The following is a 21,676-nucleotide window of genomic DNA, read 5'->3' as shown; positions in this document are numbered from 1 at the left end:
TTATGTCGCTCAGTTTGTAGCCAAAGAGATTGCGCAACTGCTTCCGTGCCCATCCATCCATTTGCAGTGATTTGGTCTAATCACTCTGAAAGCTCAATTGAATCAGGGTTTCATTCAGGGAGGTGAGACTCATCGGTCCTCCCTGATTGAACACGTTGAATGCACGGAGATTTTTGACTAATGGGAAACGCAACGAGATTTTCCCCAGTCAACTGCCAGTGATTGTGTGTGATATACGGCACTGTGACTGGTCTAATAGCAGCGCCATCTACGGTTTACTAAGGGATAAACAAAATGACGTCCAGTTCAAAACAAGAGCCGCGCAAATAGATGGCTAACTTGAAGTTTATTTCTTACGCATGACACATGTCAATACATCGGAGAAGCTAAATGGCGTGAGTATCAATTAATTTCAAGGGAGGGTGGTATACATTCGTATTATAGTACTAAATATTCGGACTGTCGTCTGTCGGAATGATTGATGACTGATCGATCGTGGTTGTGCGTGGGTTGTTTGATGACTGATTAGTCCCACACAGTCACAGACATGATAGTGACGATCACCTTTTTATCACAGCACAGCAACAATGCCAACATCATCATGATCATGTCTCTACTCTAGTCATGACATCTCTCGGTCGTTGTTATTGAACTAGTGTAGTCATAGCAGAGGCCCAGCCCAGCCAGGGGGTCTATAAAACTTTTTATTTACAGGATGAGCTGAATGAGTGTAGTTTCACTCTTTTTTAATTCTAGCTAACCGAATTTCAATAACTGACTGTTTCTACATCTGTGATGAGTGTGAGTGTGACATGACATGACCTGCTTTTTATTGTGATTGTTGGCCACCACTTCAAGGTTGTCGTCTTGTAGTTGTATCATACTGTGGTTATTACCCTGCATACAAACGTCACTGTAACTAGTTGTGGTGTGATAGTGCTACCTACCTGTAGAACTAGTAGACTCAATAAATTGATTTTACACATCATCATCACAACTAGCCTGACCAGACCGCTGTGCAAAGCACAGCAGTCTGACATGTACTAGTGTTTAAACGTTGTAAACGACCGTCGCTTTTGACGGCAAGACCACAAAAAATGTCTTTTATTTTGTTTGATTTTAACAGTAATACCACCCACCTATATCGTATTTTGCTGATGGTTGAGTTGAATTTGGTGTTTTGTTGGTATCCAAACCTTATTGTTGAATTTTTGGGAGTAGATTGTGCGATGATTCACAAAATCAACGAACTACCACAAACGCTCAATCCGAGGTACCGTGGTAGCATTTTACATACGCCCGTGCGTTTCGTGTGTTACGTAAAGCTTGTCGTCTTCTACGTACATGTATTTCTGCGCGTGCTGCTCTCATGATTTGACCTTTACATGGGTCACTTCTGCTCCGACTAGCTCATCACTTCCGCTCCGACTCGCTACGTTGTAGTATAGGAGAGTGATTGCCATCAATAACACGCAGAAGATGAGGAGTGAAGCAATACGGACGCTTACAGACCTGATTTCAAGGACGGATTTCGGTGGGTTTTTGACGTAATTAAAAAAAATACGCATACCGATTAGTGAATGATTATCATAGATTACGGGGATTCCTTATATTTTAGTTTTCCACGATTAATAAAGATATTCATGAAGGAAACGTACACCCACCGCTGAAAAATAACGTCTGCGAAGGAGTAGACGTGCAGCCGCTGTCACGAAGTGACAGCGGCTGCGTGTAGGTACATCACAACATAACTGCTGTTAACCCGTCATTTTCCTTGATCTGTCAGCCATGCAAGGGTCGCTAGTCACCCATATGATTCGACTACAATGCCATCCAAAATTCGATCACCTGCTACATGTAGAAACCTATACCCTTTTGCACACTGTTAAACCTTTGTGCAGGTGCCGATATGTGAGTTTCATGTGAGGAGAGTAACTCGTTAATTAGATTTGTAACGTACTGGTTTACATTGACCATAGGCTGTAGGTAGGTACTAGATCCCAAGTAACTGTTATTACTGTGCTGCATAGTGTAGAAATTAATAGAATGTAGACTTTCTAGGCCTAAGTAGCACAGAAACTTTAGCTATGTGCAGTTTGTTTGCTTGGCAGCTGGTACAATTTAAAAATTCATTTGTGTGTGGAAAAAACAACAACACACACACACACACACACAAATGAATGAAACGAAAGTGAAAGGATGATGACAGAGCAAATGAAATGTCTACAATATGTGTGTCAGTGGTTATCTGTTACAAAAATCTATGTCAAATAAAGCACTATTCCCGGTTCAGCTGTATATGTAATATGATATCTTAAATGATAACTACAGAAAGTAAAGCGATCATTTTGAGATATCTTTGTGTTCATGTAATTTTGTTCATATACCCAGGGTAGGCCTTACTGATTTTATTTAACATTAAGTGTAGTATACATTATGTAGTCTAGGGGGTGTACATGGAGTTATATGGGCAACTGAAAATATCAGTTATTAGTACCATGGCTACCACATTGAACCTGCCACATTGACTACATTTCATGTTTCCCTTGAACAGTCAGTGTAGACAAGTTTGACTGCAAGGTTCTGTATACAAGTGGTAGAATCCAAATCTTATTTCCAAATTGTATTAATCTAATCTTTGAATGTGTTCGTGAATGAGGAGATCACAGACATTTTTGCAAGATGTTTTTGCAATTTGACACGGAGGCTATTGTAAGTGCACTAATGCCTGTCCTTTTGCTCCATCACTTTATACCATTAAGATCAGGCAGCACTATTTTTGCGTGTTGTTAAAAGAGAACTCCGGATGATTTACAGACTTTTGGCATTTGAACATCTATAAATTGATTATACTGGATGTACAGAGATACAGAGTTTGTGATTGGGAAAAGGAATAAGAATGTCATAACAAATCACGATGAACAAGGATGATGACAGCAGCTTCACATAAGAATGCAGGATTGGGTGCTCATGAAGCAGAACAAAAGGAGAAAGCCTGCATAAATTTTACTAGGTGAAGTTCTTAAGCAAGTGGTACTGCAATCAGACCTCCCAACCATACTGAATTTGGAGGAAAGAATCTGAATTTTGACCATTCGTAGCTCTTGCTTCAAGAGGAATTTCCTATTTTTCTGGAAAATTTTACTGCACACTTCTATGGGAACTGTTTTTTCTTTCCTACTTTTGAGCCATATCATCCCTATTTTTCAGTCAGAAAGGTTGGGAGGTCTGCTGTAATGGGATTACATTGAGCTACTCAAATATGTGAGTCTCCCACAAATAATGTATGGCATCATCCATGTTCAGTGTAAATTGTTGGGTTTTCAGAGTAATGGTTTATCTGCTCAAGGACCACAATAGAATTACACAAATTTATATACATGGCACTATTGATTTATGTTCTGCATGATGTTAAATTCAAAAAATTGTCCGGAATTCCCCTTTTAGATTTGCAGCCCAACAGTGATCACGAAATTTTTGAACAGAATACCTTCGTTAAAATAACAGCTTTTACAGTAGCTTCTTCCTGTGATGCCTTTCGTGTCTCTTTGTCAGGGAGAGTCGGTGGCCTGTAATATGATCTTGTTGCATTGCAGGAGCATGATAGAGAGTGTGAAAGCCCGGAGACGAGGCGCCCAGGACTTTGAGGGCTACTACAGCCAGCTGTGTGCCCTGCAGGACTCGTGCCCGCTCTCTGCGGTGCGGGCCCACCTGGCGGACGGCGTGCTGGACCTCAACGCAGACAGGATCCGGCAGCACGACTGGATGCCGATCCTGAATGCCCTACGCATCAACAGGAGCCTGCAGTTCATTGGGATCCGAAGCTTCTACCAACAGAGTGGCAAACTAGATGGTCAGTAGGGGGATCTTTCTCAAGATTTATATAAAAGATTCACATCTCTGTGTAGTGTCAGAAAAAAAATCCTCAAAAGCAGGCTATCTTTATGTATTCAGACAATCATATTTTACTATGTAACCCCTGCATGGAAAGAAATGTTCAGTCATCAGTTAATGAAAAAAGAGAGATTTTATGGAGTTTTGTGCACAAGGCAAATGGAAGGTGAGGAGTCTATCAATTTCTAGTTTGATTGGTCACGCCTTCAAAATGTCATTTTCTTATCTTCAATCAAAATTTTAAAAACATTCACAATCCTTGCAACTGATTGACAAATTGCCCTACATCGACGTAAATAAGCACTGAATTGATCAGTGTTTTAGTAGTAGCCATGATAAAAAATCATGGGCGTACATACTCGAGCAGGATTCGAACCCACGACCTCCTGATCACCGGTCGTGGGTTCGAATCCTGCTCGAGTATGTACGCCCATGATTTTTTATCATGGCTACTACTAAAACACTGATCAATTCAGTGCTTATTTACGTCGATGTAGGGCAATTTGTCAATCAGTTGCAATGAAAACATCACGACGGAAGAACTTCATAAATTTGAATTCACAATCCTGTTCCTCTCATGTTTTTGGTTCTGTTCCAAAAGGTTTATTGCCACTTGGTCTAATATCAGGTGGCCTACTTCCCAGTTCGTCTAACAACACTACGGCCAACTCATTTGGTCTACTATAAATTTCATCTGATGCCCGTTTGGTCTAATCCTCACTTTGTCTAATGCCCAGTTTGGCTAATTATCTTTTCGTCTAATGACCAGATGGTCAAATTGCAATTTTGTCTCCTTGGATTTTTTTTCCCATTATGTCTAATAAACTGTGGGTATTAGACGAAATGGGCATAGCCCATCTGGAAGTAGACCACCTGGTAATGAGGCTAAGTGGCAATCAGACTAAATGGTCATTAGAAGAACTGGTTGTAGACGAAACGGGATGACAATATGTGGGTTGAGACTAAATGGCTATTAGACAAAGTGGGAGTAGACCAAGTGATAGATCACCTTCCAAACAAACTTATTTTAAGGGTGGACTTCCTATTTAACCATTTCTTGTCCCAAGATGATGAAAATTAATGTGTATCATCTCCTTTGTGTATGCTGACACTTAGTTATCGTCTCTCTGAGCAGGAGTCGACGTGAGAGGCAGGTCGCATCAGCCCCAGCTCAAGCGCCCTCCGCCGATTCGCTCCAGGGATGTGACCCATCGACTGAGCCTGGCCCTGAGGGAGTGTATCTCTTCCAGCGAGCAGCTGCAACACGTTGAGCTACAGGGGCTCCTACTCCGTGAGAAGAACATTGCTGCGCTATGTAAAGTAAGAAATGGAAGATTGGCAACTTAAAGGGATGGTATAGCTTTGGTTGAGATGGAGCTTCAGGTTTCCAGCTTTTTTTTTTTGTGAGATAATGTGAAACCTCTTATGAAATATGAAAGAGCATGTAATTCTAAGAGGGATTCAAAGTTTATTTGATGTAACTTGATTTTGAAATGGCTGATAATCCAAAACAAAGGGATCCTGATAAAAGGTGGGACCCACAATTTATTAGGATCACTTTGTTTTACTTTGATTTTGAATATCTCAGTCATGTCAAGACTGGTTTTTATCAAATAAACTTTGAATTCCTCTTAGAATTGTATGCTTTGTAATATTCCATGAGTGGTCTCTTAGTATCTCGCAATACCATACCATCCCTTTAAGGTGTTGCACCATTGTCCATGGAGTAGATAGCACCAATCTACCCTAAGTGCCCCATTCACAGAAGCCTGCCTGAGTTACATGATATTAAGCAGAGATGCCAACTGTTACTTTTTTTTGCAGTAATTTATAGTGTTTTATGCCAGAAAGTACTTCAGGTTTCTTGGAAAATACTGTTTTCTCAAATTGTATTACTACTCAGTGTCTATAGCAAGATACAAAAAGATACTGCTTTTCCACCAAAATACACTTTTCAACCCTCAAAATGCTGCAATGCTGTTTACAGGGATGGAATCCCTGGATAAAATGTAGTTCTCGCCTCTGACAGTGTTGAGAGAAAATGCATTGAGAGATGGTGTATTTTGACTCCACATTGCACTCTAGTTGATGGTTACTTCTGATGCCTCAGAATTCCATTGAAGCTTTGTAGCACATACATGGGAAATGCAGGAATGTCACCATCTACAAAGACCCAGACTCTGGGACTGGGAACTCTGCGAGGAAGTGTCAAGTGATTGAGCATGTATTTTCTGGTGAAATATTCTCTGAAATACAGAATCTTTCCTTTTCCAATGAAATCATCTTTAGAATTTTGCACTGAAATCTTCATTAATTTATGAAATCCTCTTCCAGAATGATAGCTTCTTTCTGTCTTTGTTTTTCATTGTCGTAGAGTTCACTGGTTCATGCCGCAAATGTTGTAATGGCATGGCAAACCTTGTCTAGCAGCAACTGCCATATCAGTATTGAAATAAATCATACCTACTGTAATGTATAAACAAGAAACAAAAGTAATAACAGGTGTCTTCATTCCTGTGACTGGTAACAGGGTCTAGCCAAGACAAGATGCCTGCAGCATCTGTCCCTGGAATCCTGTCGTATCGGTGATGCTGGGGTAGAGAGCCTCTACCAGTGCATCCGCAACGCTCCCACGCTGGTCTCCCTGAACCTCACGGCCACCGGCCTCACGTGGAAGAGTGCTGAACTCTTAGCAAAGCTAATCAAGGTATTTCCCATCGTTTTGTGAGATGTTGAAGATTAGCATGCACTGCAATATCATCCCAAAAAGTAACAAGTACTTCTTATACTCTCAAATCTGCTCTAGTGACCACATGTCTAAAACCACCACTTGTCCATAGCGACCAAACATTGTATGGAAATCTTCACCACCCCCAGCCCCCCCCCCCACTAAAGACATAACTAAGAAACTGCATACAGCGAACACCCGCCAAATGCCGACCTGCTTGCTTTACGTTTAAAGCTGTTGCATCAAACAAATGCTGCTGAAACTTGTTTATGGCGAAAGCAAGAGTGATCAGTTGAAGGGGCAGTGACATTAGCTAACAAAATTACTTTATACAGGGTACAGTCAAACCTGTCTGTAGCAGCCACCCAAGGGAAACGGACAGGGAGGCCATTGTAGACAGGGTCTTTGATATGGCTTTTCTCTCAGAGAGATTTTTTTTTTAGTGGCTATATTCGACAGGTGGCCAGTATGGCAGGTTTGACTGTATATATATAGTATACAGTAGTATATAGTAGTCAACGCTGCACCCTGGCACTGGTCCAATGGTCCAGACTGGTAAAAATCACTGTCGGACCTATAGCTTTTTCTGGAATGGACCAGTCAAAAAAACAGGAAAAACTGGGTACCTACTTGTCCGACAGACAGGTTGGACCAGTAGAAAAACGGGTTAGTGTGCAACCGTGTAATATTATATAACTGTAGTTGTATCATGGTGGGCATGTAATCATATGGGACATATTGGAAATGTCTCTCACGATGGCTACTGCATCAAATCTCACTACAAGGATCACTTGTCCATGATAACCACATTTTTTGTTTCTTTTGAGCGGGTGCAGACATATTTGACTGTATATTTTGCAATCGGGGTAGTAGAGAAAGTAAATAACAGGTACTCATTTTCAGCGATATCAACCTCACACTCCATAGCACCAAGCCACAAGAAGACACACAGAGGCCTGGAAGGATAGTCTACGATACCGCAGACCCGACCTGGACAGGATGCCTGGCATTCGTCGCATCACAGTCAACAACAACTCCCTGATCAACGACAGGGGAGCACTGGTCCTGGCGGAGGCGCTCAAGGATGATCTGTGGTTGAAAGGTGATTTTTTACCGTGCTTTTAATCAGACGGGACATTTTGGCTGATTGCTTTCCCAATTAACATCATGATAGAAGGATGATAGTAGGCATGATAAAGATGATTTGCAGCTGATTGACAAACTGCCCTTCATCAACGATAATAAACATCGATTAGTAAGGTTTGAGTAATAGCCATAATAAAAAATTATGGGCATAAGTACTCAGGTTGGACTTGAACCAACGATCTCCAGATTATTAGACAGGCGTCGTTTCCACTAGACTACCAACGTTATGCCTGACAGCCAGTGCTGGTTCTTATCCCTTATACCAGCAGGTACTGCATATTTATTCAAATCAATTAATTCTTGCATCAAGTTGTTTTTATTGTATGTGATTGACTAATTGCCCTTCATTGATGTAAATGAGCACTGATTTCCAGTGTTTTTGTAGTAGCCATGATAAAGAATCATGGGCTTACATACGGGCATGCAATTTATCAGTCAGTCGCACTAAAAACAACTCAGACAAGAATTAATTGGAATGATGATGATGATGATGATGATGATGATGATGATGATGGTAATAATGATGATAAGGTCTGATGTACTGAGGTCAGCCTCATGCAATGCATGTGATGGTAATGATAATGGTAATAATGTATGACATTGATATGGTGCTTGTTATCATATTTCTAAGCGTTATCAAAGCAGTCACACTTAATAGAAATATCATACTCAACAGCTGACGAATTCATATCATTACTGCCTTCGCGGTACATTATTACATTGTCTTCCTAAATGGCATTATGGAAGAAGATGGGAAGACTTTCAGATGCAGTCATCGGTGGCAAATACATTTTGACAATAGACAGGAAGATAGAATCAAAGTTTGATCCTGTTTCATGATAACTCATGATGTTTATCAGTGAATCTGTAGATAAATGAAAGTACTCGGTTGCTAACATCTCTCAATATCTTCATATATTTCCATAGCCCTAGATATGCAGCACTGTGGCCTGTCCAACCTGGGTGCCAAAGCCTTCTTGGATGCCTTACATCAAAACACCAGCATCGTTGTCTTGGATCTCAGGAAAAATCCTTTAATTGGTAAGTCTGCTATGGGAAAATGCTCCTTGAATTTTTGTCGTAGAGCACCATCTGCCAAGAGTGGTTGCAATGAGGAATCCCATAGCAACCTCCAGGCTTGAAAGATTTCAAAGCAAACTCAAGCAAACAGACCAGTTTGATTTTAAGACAATGCAGCGATTTGATTTATATATGGATTTAGTGTCAACGTACAGCACTGTACCATCAACACAAAGGGGTCAGACTATATCCTGTGTTTACTTGTTGTCTTGCTTGTCCAATAGCCACTTTAGCCAGGTACTTACATCACTTCCTGGATGATAGGTTTTTGAGTCTGACTGGATGATTTTTATTACACTTGGTAATAAGTATAATGATTTGTATCAATGGTCATTTTTTCTGCTTTCCCCATGAAATGACTTCAGGTTGTCAAGATATCTGCCAGATGGTTGTTTGAAATCTGAGAACATTTAGGGCAAAACAGCAACCTGCACCCTCCTCTCCCCAATTAAAAAAAGAAATGAAAAAAAAGGGGGGAATGATGTGTGCACTGGTGTGGGGGGGGGGGGGGGGATATGTGGTTACATTTGAAAAACAAAATCAGTTTCTTTGTATATCAATTCCAATCAACTTGATTACAATTTGCAAAACAAAGGCAAATCCCTGCCATGATTTTCATATTCATTTTTCATTTTTCATATTTCATTTCACTAACAAGCTCCTTTTTTTAGCATGAAGAACTTTCAGACACACTTAACATTTATATTTCCAAGCACAGAGCAGAAAGTTGTTTTTTCATTTATAGATTTCATTATAACGAATATATCTTGGTACAGCAAATAGCAGAGTATTTATTTGTTGTCGAAATAGGGTTTGTGTGTTGAAAGCATATTATGAGTAGCACACACATGTCAAATTAGAGGATGTCAAATTAGAGGATAGTTGCTGCAATGGGAAACATAAGGTAGGCTTTACTATTTTATCTAGCTCTATATCATGGTCAGATGATGGCTATGATTACACTTTCTTGAAAAATGTTAGAGAAGATTCATAAATTAGAGAGTGTCCAAGATGACCCATTTCTTTGTGCACTATTTTCTGTGTGTTCCCCAGATCGAGATCTTCTGAAGGCAGTGATTGAGCAGGTGATGATCAACTCCGGTGGGCAGGAGCTTGAGGTAGATACCATCAGACTTCCATGGTTGATGCTGAGCCATTCAAGGTTCCCTGATGCTTCGGGAGTCTCCCTGAAAATATTACATATTTTCTCATGACCTGGCAAGAGAACATGAAAGCCTTCATGATTTGGGAGTTTTTTTTTGCATCGCTTGAGATTCATTAAATTTTTACTCTCCAGTATCTCCCTGAAAAGTCTTTGAATTCTCCCTGATTTTGTTGAGTGTATGTTTATGGCTCTGGTGATAGCAAAGGAGGGGTGGAAGATTGGCACAGTTTATTTGAGAGCATTTAGCATGTAGAAAATGTAGAATTCTAGTGTATTTTTGCCAGTAGGGCTATAAGGGGAGACAGTGGCTTATGGTTGACCGTGGTAAAATCGCAACAATAAACTGATTAGCTCTAGACATCCAGACATTGAAATGCTCCCTGTTAATATGTAAAGGCTGTTTTTGTCTTGGAAAGAAAGGTGCCTGCTGTTTGTATTTAAAAGAAAGATGCACATCAAAGCTTACAGTATCAGGGATCTCGCCAGCGTATATCACCCTTGTCGGCCCCGACAAGCGTGCGGTTTGAAGAAGCAATTGCCGACAAGGGTAAAACTTGCCGACAAGGGTAACACCACGCGTGAACTTGCCGACAAGGGTAACTTGCTTGACGAGCTAAGTTCGGACCAATTTCTCGCCTTTTTCAGTCTTTATTATCTGGCTAGAAAAGAAGCTAGATGTTGAAAGCAGCAGCAGTTTACATACTTATACAAGTGCAAAAATTTACCCACGCAGTCATCGCACCTATCACAACAACGCGGCTCAACAGAGCGACGTACTAGCTGATACCAGGGAGGTCTCACCTCCCTGCTGATACACACCACATCACACACTTGCTCACTCACATGCGCTCTGATTTGGGATCCACACACACATGCACAAGCACCCAGCCGGCCACTTACAGCCGCCTGTGCGTGTACAACGGTACAGTGTATTGTGAGAGGGAGAGAGAGGACGGAAAGAGAGGGTTGGAGGCCGAAGGAGGCTGAGGAAGGCTGACACGTGCTCGCTTGTTGTCACGCTTGTTGTCGGGTTACGCAAAAACAAACGATATGAAATGCATGCCCCCCTCCGCCAAAGGTTGTATTTTTTTTTTGTTTTGGCAGCTTTGGTTTGTTTGTTAGTTTGTCTGCCTGTCTGTCTCTTTTTTCGCAAAATAAGTCAAAATTTGGGAACAGATTAGGATGAAATTTTCAGGAACAGTTGGTTGGTAAAATGGCGCAATGAACAGATGATTAAATTTTGATAGTGAGCAGGATTTATAATACCACCGAAATTCACCGCCAGGATCCAGGATCTTTAGACTTTGTTTCGTATATTTGAAAGGATTCGTATCAATTCTTTAGGAAGCTGGCCATCGGCAATGACGCAAAATTAGATGCGTTCAAAGCATTGCCGCAGAGAGAAAATTAACTCCATTTTTCGTTAAAAAAAGAAAAGAAAAAAGAACTTGCGATGGAGTAAGCAAATGCAAATTGTTATTTAGGTTTTGGTAGTTTCAGTGGGTTATTTTTTTTTTAATCTAAAAAGCCATGCGTTCCATTTTAGCCTTTTCAATTTCTATGGATTTGTAAACGTCATTCGTGAATATTCCATTTTCCTTCTCCGGGCCGAAATTTATAGTAATTCTGTCATGATGGTCTTTCAAGTTCAACGTATACGTAATGCTCCACGTGCTTCTGGCTTGGGTTTGTTAAAAGGTGGGTTAGGGGGCCTTCACGGGCAGAAAATAAATGATGATCATTCATCAATGTTCCCAGTTGGTTTACATGCTATGTACACGCTGTTTACGACCACTGAAGCAAGGTGGCAGTACGCGCGACATTCTTTATCTGACACCTGGCTTTCGTGGAAATTTCATGGAAATTTCCACAAGCCATGATATCAAGTTTCCCCACTGCTTGAGGTCGTGCTTTTTTTTTATTCTTCATTACGAACATCAATTTGTTCAACTTGAAAAGTGTAGATAATTTGCTTTGAGGACGTGTTTCTTTCTTCTTCTTTTTTTTTTCATTGCAGCATCGGTAACATTTTGTTTTGTTCATCGTCCCTGCATGGCAGGGGTTCATGGGAGGAGAACGATAGGAATGACTGGGGAGAAAATAAACTGAAAGAAGGAAGCATCTTTTGAGCGAGCTGTCTTTGTTTTTCTCTACACCAGCATCAGTTATCGCCACCAAGATTCATTTTTTTTTTCGTTACTCCGACAGATTAATGATAAAATGATGCTAGATTCTTTATTCTGAAGGTTCGTTAATCCAAAAATTATTAAGAAAAAATGTCCGTTCATTTCACGACGAAATCAGTTTTGTTATTTCGAACGTTCTGCCAGTGAAATTTCGGAATAAAACGACGGCACAAAACAGCGTGTTTTCGTACTCTAAGGGTCTGTTATTCCGACAGAAGTAGTAATGATGAAATAATAAATTGTAGATTCTTTATTCTGAAGGTTCGTTAACAGAAAATTGAATAAAGAAAAATGTCCGTAAATTTCAAAACGAAATCAGTACGTCATTTCAAACGTTTTGCCAGTGAAATTTGGGAATAAAACGACTGCCCCAAAACACTCAGTTGCACTTTTCTTACTCTGAGGGTTCGTTACTCCGACAGATTAATGAGAAAATAATGCTAGATTCCCTATTCTGAAGGTTCGTTATTCCAAAAAATGATAAAGAAAAAATGTCCGTTCGTTTCACAACGAAATCAGTTTTGTTATTTCGAACGTTTCTGTCAGTGAAATTTCGGAATAAAACGACGGCACAAAACAGCGTGTTTTCGTACTCTATAAGGGTCTGTTATTCCGACAGAAGTAGTAATGATGAAATAATAATAGATTCTTTATTCTGAAGGTTCGTTAACCGAAAATTGAATAAAGAAACATGTCCGTAAATTTCAAAACGAAATCAGTACGTCATTTCAAACGTTTTGCCAGTGAAATTTGGAATAAAACTGCCCAAAAAACAGTTGCACTTTTCTTACTCTTAGGGTTCGTTACTCCGACAGATAAATGAAAAAATAATGCTATATTCCTTATTCTGAAGGTTCGTTAAAAAAAATGATTTTAAAAAATGTCCGTTCATTTCACAACGAAATCACTTTTGTTATTTCGAACGTTTCCGTCAGTGAAATTTCAGAATAAAACGACGGCCCCAAAACGGTTACAGTTTTTTACTCTGAAGGTTCGTTACTGCGAAAGAATAACGATATAATACTTTAGATTCTTAATTCTGAACGATCGTTAATCGGAAAACGATAAAGAAGAAATGAAAACGGTTACAGTTTTCTTACCCTCAGGGTTCATTACTCCGAAAGAATAATGGCAAAATAATACTCTACATTCTTAATTCTGAATGACCGTTAATAGAAAAATTATAAAGGAGAAAATATTCGTTTATATCCAAACGAAATCAGTTTTGTTATTTCGAATGTTCTGCCAGTATAATTTCGGAATACAACAACGGCCCCAAAAGGGTGTTTTCTTATTCTGAAGCAATCACGATGATAGATGATAGATTCCTTTCTGAAGGTTCGTTGATCGGAAAATAAAAAATAAAAAATGTTTGTTAATCTTCGAACGAAATCAGTTTTATTTTGAACATTCATCTGTAGTACCGACCTTTGGTGTTGTTGTTGTTTTCGATTACAAACCTTCGAAGTACTCATGAATCGTTTCATTTTATGATTAAACAAACCTTCGGAATAATGACCATCATTACATTTTTGTATGATATCTCTTTGATGTCACGGCCAAACTACCGCAGTATACCCAGAAAGGAAAGTGCAACCATGTCCCGAAAGTTCTCGATCGCTTCTCGCGCATCTGCATGCAATAGGCCTACCACGTGGTCGAGCAGACGGCGAGAAAGCAACACGGCGCGCGTAGTTGCGATGCAGAGACGGCTAATTATTGCAACAGTGAAACAGGAAAGGCCTAAAAGAAATCGGAACCTCCACCATCGGCACCTACTTCTCTTTCATTTATTATTTAGGAAGTGCCGCTAACAAAATGTATGGAGTTTCTGCATTGTGTCTGTGAGAATATGCCCCTCACAACGTTCATTACATCTCCGTGAAAATGTCGCATTTAGTGGCATTTTAGCGGCGATTCATCTGTGTTGTATTGAGCATTAGCGAAGGCTTCCGCGCTTCGCGAGGGAGGGGGAACCCCCCTCCCGTACCCACCCCCAGAACAGCGCGCATAAATGCCGACAAGCGTGAAGAAATTCCTGGCGAGAACCCTGAGTATAGATACTGTTCAAGGAGAACACAGAATTGTCTTAGTCTAGTATGGAGATTATGCAGATACAATATACAAATGCACTCGTGCTTTTACAATGTGTCAATGAAAATTGATTGTGCAGTGCTGGGGTGGCGTTGTCTTTGCAGTACAAGTGGCTGCGAGCCAGAAGTTCCAAGGACTCCACCTCAAAGTTGCGCTTCAAGAGGCGAGGGAGGCCCGCCTCGGCCCAGACCAGGAAGTCCGCGGGCCGGAGCAGGAGCGGTAGCCCCAGCAAGTCTGCATCCTCAGACCGGGCGGCAGCGGGGCAGCGGTCCAGGTCCAAATCCACCAGCAATATCTTCATCCACACCTCCAATTCCCAGGGGGAGTTCCAGCCGGCTGTCACTAGACCAGGCCCTGGATTTGTCCCATGGAGGACTGCGGCGAGGGCCTGCCATCGAAGGTATGGAGCTCTAGATCTTTCCTTGGTAAATTGAGCCAGGGATGCATTAAAGGTAGTGCTTGCACGTGTTTTGGATTTCGGATGGATGTTGCCTCTTATTGATATTTTGGCATATGGAAAGCTATTGACTTTTCCTGCCACAAATATGAATATTACAATGTTTTCTTACAAAAACACTGGTATAACAAGTGTAGTATATTGCATTATGCAAACCATGAAGTTTTTCTTTTTACAAGAAGTTGAAAGTGACTCCGTGGAGTCATCAAAGATAGTCTACTTAGCTTAAAATGATGTAGATATACAGTACATAGCAAAACAACTCAAACATCCTGTAATACATAGCAATGCAGTCATGCTGGGAATGATGGTTTCTACCCTTGCTTGTTCTCTCTCTTCCTCTCTTTTTATCTCTCTCTCTCTCCATGTCTGTCTCAGTCGCTATCTCTTTCACTACCTCTCTCTCTCTCTTTCTGTATATATTTATATATTTTTATGTTTGTGTACATTAAACTTTATATATCTTTATATTCATATATATTCATATATCTATATATTGATATATTTTTATGTTCACATATTTATATATTTATATATCTATATATTCATGTATTCATATACTGTAAAATGAGGAATTTTCGCGTGCACTTTAATTTCGTGAATTTCGCGAGCGCCAAGATTCGCGAAATTAAAATGCATGCAAAAGTTCTTGTTTACACTATATGCATTGAACGCCAGTGGCACTTCACGAAAATTTCATGCCACGAAAAAGGCTGTCAGCTCCGATTCGCGAAAATTTCATGCCGTGAATGTATCATGTGTTACAGTATCTCTATATTTATATACCCTTTGTATTTAGTGATATTTCCAAATCTCTCCTTTCTTGTATTACTAAATCCCTGACAGTCAAGGCATGCTCCCCATTGGTATGGAGAGCCCCACGGGATCCTCCACCCCTTCCAAGCCTGGGGGCTCCTCTGTCCATGTCCACGTGGGCAGCTCCTTGACGTCCAGCGAGGCGGACACCAGTGTCAAGGACACTGTGGGTACGCTGTCCACGCAGGGGTCAGCATCTGTGGTGGACGATTCCACATTTGAGGCCAGAATCAATCGCAAGATGAAGGACCTCCAGGTATGCCAGGCTTGATCTTTGTAATACCCTGTGGTTTGTCTACCTTCACTTGGTTCTTAATGGTGGAATGTATTCAAACCTGCAGTATGATTGTACCAGTCAATTTAAAGGGACGCAGTCCTCACGAAATTTAAAAAAATATGTTGTTGTTGGTACCTCCAATGAACTACTTTCATCAAAAACAAACTTTCAAATCACCAAATAAGCTCGTACATTTCGGTTAAAAAAGTGTGACTCTGCAAATGAGCAAGTCTTGGCGGAGAGTCATACGTCATCGATGCACAACTCTTTCCAGCGGTGTTCTGCTCGTCATCCCTAGTTATTTATAAATACATGTTTACTATTTATTTTTATATTAATTGTATATATAAATAAGCTTGAAATATTTTGTTTGAAATAATAAAACCACATATTGTCACATTTTATGAAAAAATCAAATATGATCATTTTGAACACTTAAATTGGTTTTCTGAGGCACGGCTGTCAACTTGAGAGTAGGGCATCAATGACGTTGCACCTTTTGGCAGGCTCTTACACGATCGCTTGCAGGAATTATTTTTTAAAAATCGCGTACGGAGACAATTTTTGATGTCCATGCGTATAAATTGGTGAAAGGTTATATTTTTTACTCTTCTTAATTATCAGTACAGTGAAAATCTCAGGACTGCTTCCCTTTAAAAATTTCACGTTGGCCTTGTTAGACTTGCACAAATCCATGTCACTTGGTAGAAGAAGTTATCATGGCAGGATCAGAGTTGATATTTTCACATTTTAAAATTTGTGAATAGCACCTAACTTGCAAAATTCGCAAAAATAGAAACCTTTAATATTAGGCATATGCAGTACTTTATGAGGATTGTACCTATTTAGTTGCAGAATAACATTGTGTGGGTTGACATAACACAGGTCGATTAATCATGAAAGTCAATAGATTTTCTGCATTCCCATGCGTGTTGGCTTACACAAGGTTTAATGTACATCTTCTCCGTGGAAAATTTCAGTATTCCTGTGTAAATTGCTCTAAAAATGTAAATTTGCAGATATGCTTTTCAAAAGATGCTGCACATATTCCACACAGAGTTACATACCTGTGTACATGATACCTGTAGCGTTTCTCGTTAATATCTACTGGCAAGTACATTATCAAGCATGAGGTTTAGTTTCTACTTTGTCTGCTCTCATTTTCCCATCCAAGATTGAGGTTGAAGAGTTGAGGAGGCGTCTCTACATCGAGAGCCGGGCGCGGTCGGCAGCCGACGCCCGCATTGTGGAACTGGAGGTGGAGAACAGCCGTCTGAAGCACCAGATCCAGCTCCTGGAGGCGAGGGGACCCACCTCGCCCCTCAGGAAGGGTCGGAAGAAGGGTGCAGCAGGGGGCGAGGATGATGCGGCGGAGGCGAGTGGTGAGGATGAGGCACTGCTGGACAGCATCGAGGAATCCTTCCAGAAGTTTCATGCCTTCCTGGACCTCCTCCGAGATGCAGGGTGAGTGAGGAGAAGTACTTGAGGTGCAGAGTTTCATCCAGTCCTTGCTTCTCCTTCGCTTACCAGCAGGGCAGTGGATTGATTCAACTCCTGTATGTTACACTTAATACTTTGTACTTGCGCTCTGTATTTTTTACTGGTAAGTGAATGTTATGCCTTTGTATAACTGCAAAATGAAGTTCAGAGCCATAGATCCGTTAATTGGTAGTGGTGATATTCTTTTATTTGAAACATACAAGACTGTACAAATGGTTTGTGTAAAGCCCCCGTTCCACTATGCCGTTCTCGCTACGATTTGACAATTTTCTCAGGTCGGGAAGGATCGGGTAAAACCTGAGCCGATCTGGACACAGTACGATGTTAGAACGCTCTAAGTACGCTGCAGTTACGACTACCAAGTGCTTGCTACGCTCTTACTACGATGATCGGGAATTAGACATTGCGATCTCTGCCGCTGCCGGTACGCTTTAGAACGATGTAGCTACGCTGTTAGTGCTGAATTTTCAAAGGATTTTTCTTGATGTCCTTGCTTTTATAGTCCGTCTTCCTCCAGTTGTAGATGATTTCATATTCTTCAAAATTCTGCTATGTCCTCTTCCTCCTCTTTCAGCATCACGTGCAGTCTCTCTTTCTTCGCCTTTTGGGTAGCTGCTTCGCTGCTTTCTTCTCTTCTTTTTCTTCATCTCTTCTTCTTCTTCGAAAATTACAGCTAAAATTACTACCGTTCTTGTTCCGATGTTACTACGCTCAGAAAGACATTGTTACGCTCATCCCGCTGCGTTTACGCCGTCATTATGCTCTCCCCGCTGCGTTTTCGCTGTCACTACGCTCTCCCCGCTTGCCGTACGATTAAAAATATGTCAATTTTGATCGGGGAGATCGGGAAGAAATTTTGAACCGGTTCAAAATTTCTTCCCGATCTGAAAAACTGCCCGCTCCAACCCCGACCTCCACACGCTCCTGCTACGATGCTTCCGATCCCCGTACGCTTTTGCCGCTCTCTCCCGATCTGCTGGATCGGGACAGATCGGGGTCCAAATTGTGATAGTGGAACAGGGGCTTAAACAACAGAAATTCAGTAGTAAGTATCAAAGAAGTTTACAACATAGATTTAAGATCTTGAAATCTGTGATAAATCTCAAACACAAGTATATTTCTTACTCATAGGATATGAAGGCATCTGTAAAAATGATTCTCACTACACTCTATTTAATTAAACATACCATGACCAGCTCCTCTTGACCAATGTTATCTATTCACTTTGACCTATGTTACACACTGAATCATTGCTGTGAATGTGTTACACAAAGTTTTGAGGTTGTTTTTTTTTTAACCCATGCCATTGAAATCAAATTGTAGAATTATCAAGTATGCTCCATTTCTTCTCTCCAGATTGGGGCAGCTGTGCACTCTTGTTGGAATGAGCCCGGAGGACATCGGCCATCCCCTCGTCAAATCCATCTTGAAGAATCACCAGCCTTCCAGCGCATCCAACAGGACAGGGGCTGCAGAGCTGTTAGCCGCGCCCATTGTCTTCCAGCCAGGTAATGTGGTTTACCCCAGTCAGCCAGCCCAAGCCCCCGTAACAGGTGCAGCCTTCACTGTTCCCTCTGGTTCCCAGGGAATTCCATACCCCATGGCATCGGGATTGCAGGGAGCCAATCAGATGCCACCTGGAATGCAGTTGTCCAATCAGATGCCCTATGCAGGAATCACAAACGTCCAGCCTCCACCGTCTGTCAGCATGCCACTGGGGATTCCGTCCTCGCAGAATGCATACACACCGACAAACTACCAGACAATGCAAACCCAGCTAGGTATCGGTCCCACACTAGCAGGACCTCCTGGAGGTGTAAGTGCCATGCAGCAAGTGCCTGTCACACATCAGACGGGGCAACCAGCAGTAATCATAAATCCGCCCCTCATCAACCAGCCACCTTCCCTTGGGATTCATCCAGCCCCACAGGTTCCCCGAAGCCACCCAGTCTCTATCAGTACTGCACCACATCAAGCATCAAGTATCCATGCAAGCAGAGTCTCCAGCGTACCGGTAAACTCCACACTCGTGTCACATTCTGCTCCATCCAGAGACGTCCCCTCCAATGCCACGTCCAGCACTGAGGGTGTCTTCACTCCCGCCCCTGTTCAGATGACCACTGCTTTACATCCGGACTCCAGAGCAGGACAGACCAGCAGTGGTACATCCATCACTACTGTGATCGCCAGAGAGAGTTCAAATGAAGCAGATGTTGATGCCAGGAATGACCACTCACTTCTGGACACTGTTGAAAACGGTGCTCCTGAACAGGCACTGGAACCAGACCTTCCCAAGGTGTCAGACTCCAGTGATTTTGATGTTGGGAATGTCAAGCAGATGACAGAACTGCAGTTTGCCGACAGCACAGACTCCACACCAAGGATTCCAGAGGCACCCAAGGACATTGATGGGGACAGTCCAAGGGTTGGGAGTGCCACTCCAACCAAAGGGATGGGATCACCGACAGAATCGGACCACTCAGCCAGAGGTTCAGGACGTTCCTCAAGGGACCGGAGCCCCAGTCCGGACTACTCCGAAGACTTTGAAGGAGGAGGTGATGAAGATGAGGAAGAGAGTGAGATCGAGGAAGACTTGTTCAAGGGATCAGAGGGAAGCCTTCCTGGCTTGAGTAGCGATGAGGATTTCTAGGAGCATTGCCTCATGTTTGCAAAATATCGTGTTGGGCCTCAAATTAGGAATATGAGTGTATAGCTTTAAATGTTGACATATTTCGTGAACATCTCACAATTTTAGATTCATAGATGAGCTACGGTGGAATGTGACATCAACTTGAAACAGTCTAAAAGCAATCACCTCCAATTTACTGTCAGACACAACAGACATTCAATGAAGACAGTCACAAGGGAAAATCAATTTTTGTAATATTTATTTTTCTTCTTCATTTTTGCCTTTAAGTCTGGGAGACATTGTGATCCCGAGTTGAAGTCAACGTCTATTGCTGCTGTAAGAAGAAATTCTGTGGCAATTCTGGCAGCTGCTACCGTTCAGCTCATTTTTTTTTTTTTTTTTTTTTTTGTTCAAGCGTATGATTTCTTAAGCAATTCAAGTTGTTTTTCTGTGTAAATGTCCATGTAGTTACACTGGTGACATATATGAGGCTGATACACAAAGTTCAATTAATTTTTGAATTTTTCTCCTCGGTGAGGTGCTGCATTGACGATAAGAACTCCCTTAAATATTTCCACCTGCACATTTATTTCCCCCCCCCTCTTTATTTCTCATGTCTTGTTCCTTCTTTTCTTTGGTTGTGTCCTTCGTGTCTTCATAATTTTTGTTTTTATTCTTGCCTTTCTCACCATCTTGCACATTAGCAATCCTTCCGTCCTTTTCCAATTACATAAATCCTTTACTTTACCAAGAATGTTATTTCTTTGTTAACATAATTACATGCTAGGAGAAAGTGTCCCCAGTTTGATTTTGGTGCTTAACGATGAGGAAACTAAGTCAGTTCCAAGCATGATTAGTGAAAGTCTGTCAAAGGAGAATGGGTTCCTTTCAGCATAGAAAATTGCATCTTGTTTGCATACCATTACTGTCTTTTAACCTGTTGAGGATCCACTGATTTTGCTATAACACACATTTCTCATAGACACCTGCCCGAGTATTCTCGGGACTCGTCTTCAACGGGTTGATTGCCACGAGGTTCCATGTTGTGAAGTGAAATTATGAATGTTGTTAGTTTTCAAACTTTTGCGAGCATGTAGATGCCGTAGATGTGCAAAGAAAGTGAAAAGAAATCAACCACAGAATATTTCTGGCTCATTTTGCTGAATGAGGGCCAATGTTGCAGTATCATTGAGAAAGTTTGGGCCAAAGTCGTATGTGAAGATTGAGTGCAGTACAAGACACACCAGTACTGTTTGATTTAGACTTCAGTTTTTTGTGAATTAATGTTTGATTCTGAACATAGTTTGGTATGCCAATGACAGTTTAATGTTCCAGAGTTTGACACATTTACGTATAGTCTGATACATGAACATAATTACATGGTCCATGACTGATTGGATGTCATGAGACTTTGAATGCCTGTATCATTACTTTCTTGATAGCAGTAAAAGCATTCTGTCACAGTTAAGGTTATGCAAAGAAACTTGGTCACAAAATGTTTGAATTGGTGCTAAGACATTCATAGGACTTTTTCATACAAACTGTATGTTAATGCAGTGTAATCAACCACAAAAATTAGAAAATATTACAACAGTGTGGAAGTTTGAAATGAAATTAGAATCCATTTTAATTCTCCAACTCATGAGTCACTCCAAAGATTAATTGATATGGTACTATTTGTCAACCCAGCAATACTTCCAAGTA

General features: G+C 41.1%; 1 protein-coding gene across 1 annotated transcript; it reads left to right on the top strand.

The window, feature by feature from the left end:
• Window positions 1-291: 291 nt before the first annotated feature.
• LOC139730839 (centrosomal protein of 78 kDa-like) lies at window positions 292-20,191 on the top strand. The gene is made up of 11 exons (XM_071641711.1): window positions 292-395; window positions 3,597-3,853; window positions 5,045-5,214; window positions 6,425-6,601; window positions 7,550-7,724; window positions 8,696-8,809; window positions 9,902-9,966; window positions 14,398-14,693; window positions 15,597-15,822; window positions 17,018-17,307; window positions 18,700-20,191. The coding sequence occupies exons 1-11, from the start codon at window positions 391-393 to the stop codon at window positions 19,991-19,993; spliced, it is 3,069 nt and encodes a 1,022-aa protein (XP_071497812.1). The 5' UTR covers window positions 292-390; the 3' UTR covers window positions 19,994-20,191.
• Window positions 20,192-21,676: the final 1,485 nt, after the last annotated feature.

Source organism: Diadema antillarum, unplaced genomic scaffold (genome assembly GCF_040938485.1).
Source record: "Diadema antillarum isolate AM-2024a unplaced genomic scaffold, OU_Dant_1.0 seq00000338_RagTag, whole genome shotgun sequence".
Taxonomy (NCBI): domain Eukaryota; kingdom Metazoa; phylum Echinodermata; class Echinoidea; order Diadematoida; family Diadematidae; genus Diadema; species Diadema antillarum.
The sequence above is the reverse complement of the archived record's forward strand: the minus strand, read 5'-3'. Positions and strand labels throughout refer to the sequence as shown.

Coding starts and splice junctions, on each gene's coding strand:
- LOC139730839 (XM_071641711.1), top strand. Junction 6,602..7,549: donor TCTTAGCAAAGCTAATCAAG/GTATTTCCCATC, acceptor CACACTCCATAG/CACCAAGCCACAAGAAGACA. Junction 9,967..14,397: donor CCGGTGGGCAGGAGCTTGAG/GTAGATACCATC, acceptor TTGTCTTTGCAG/TACAAGTGGCTGCGAGCCAG.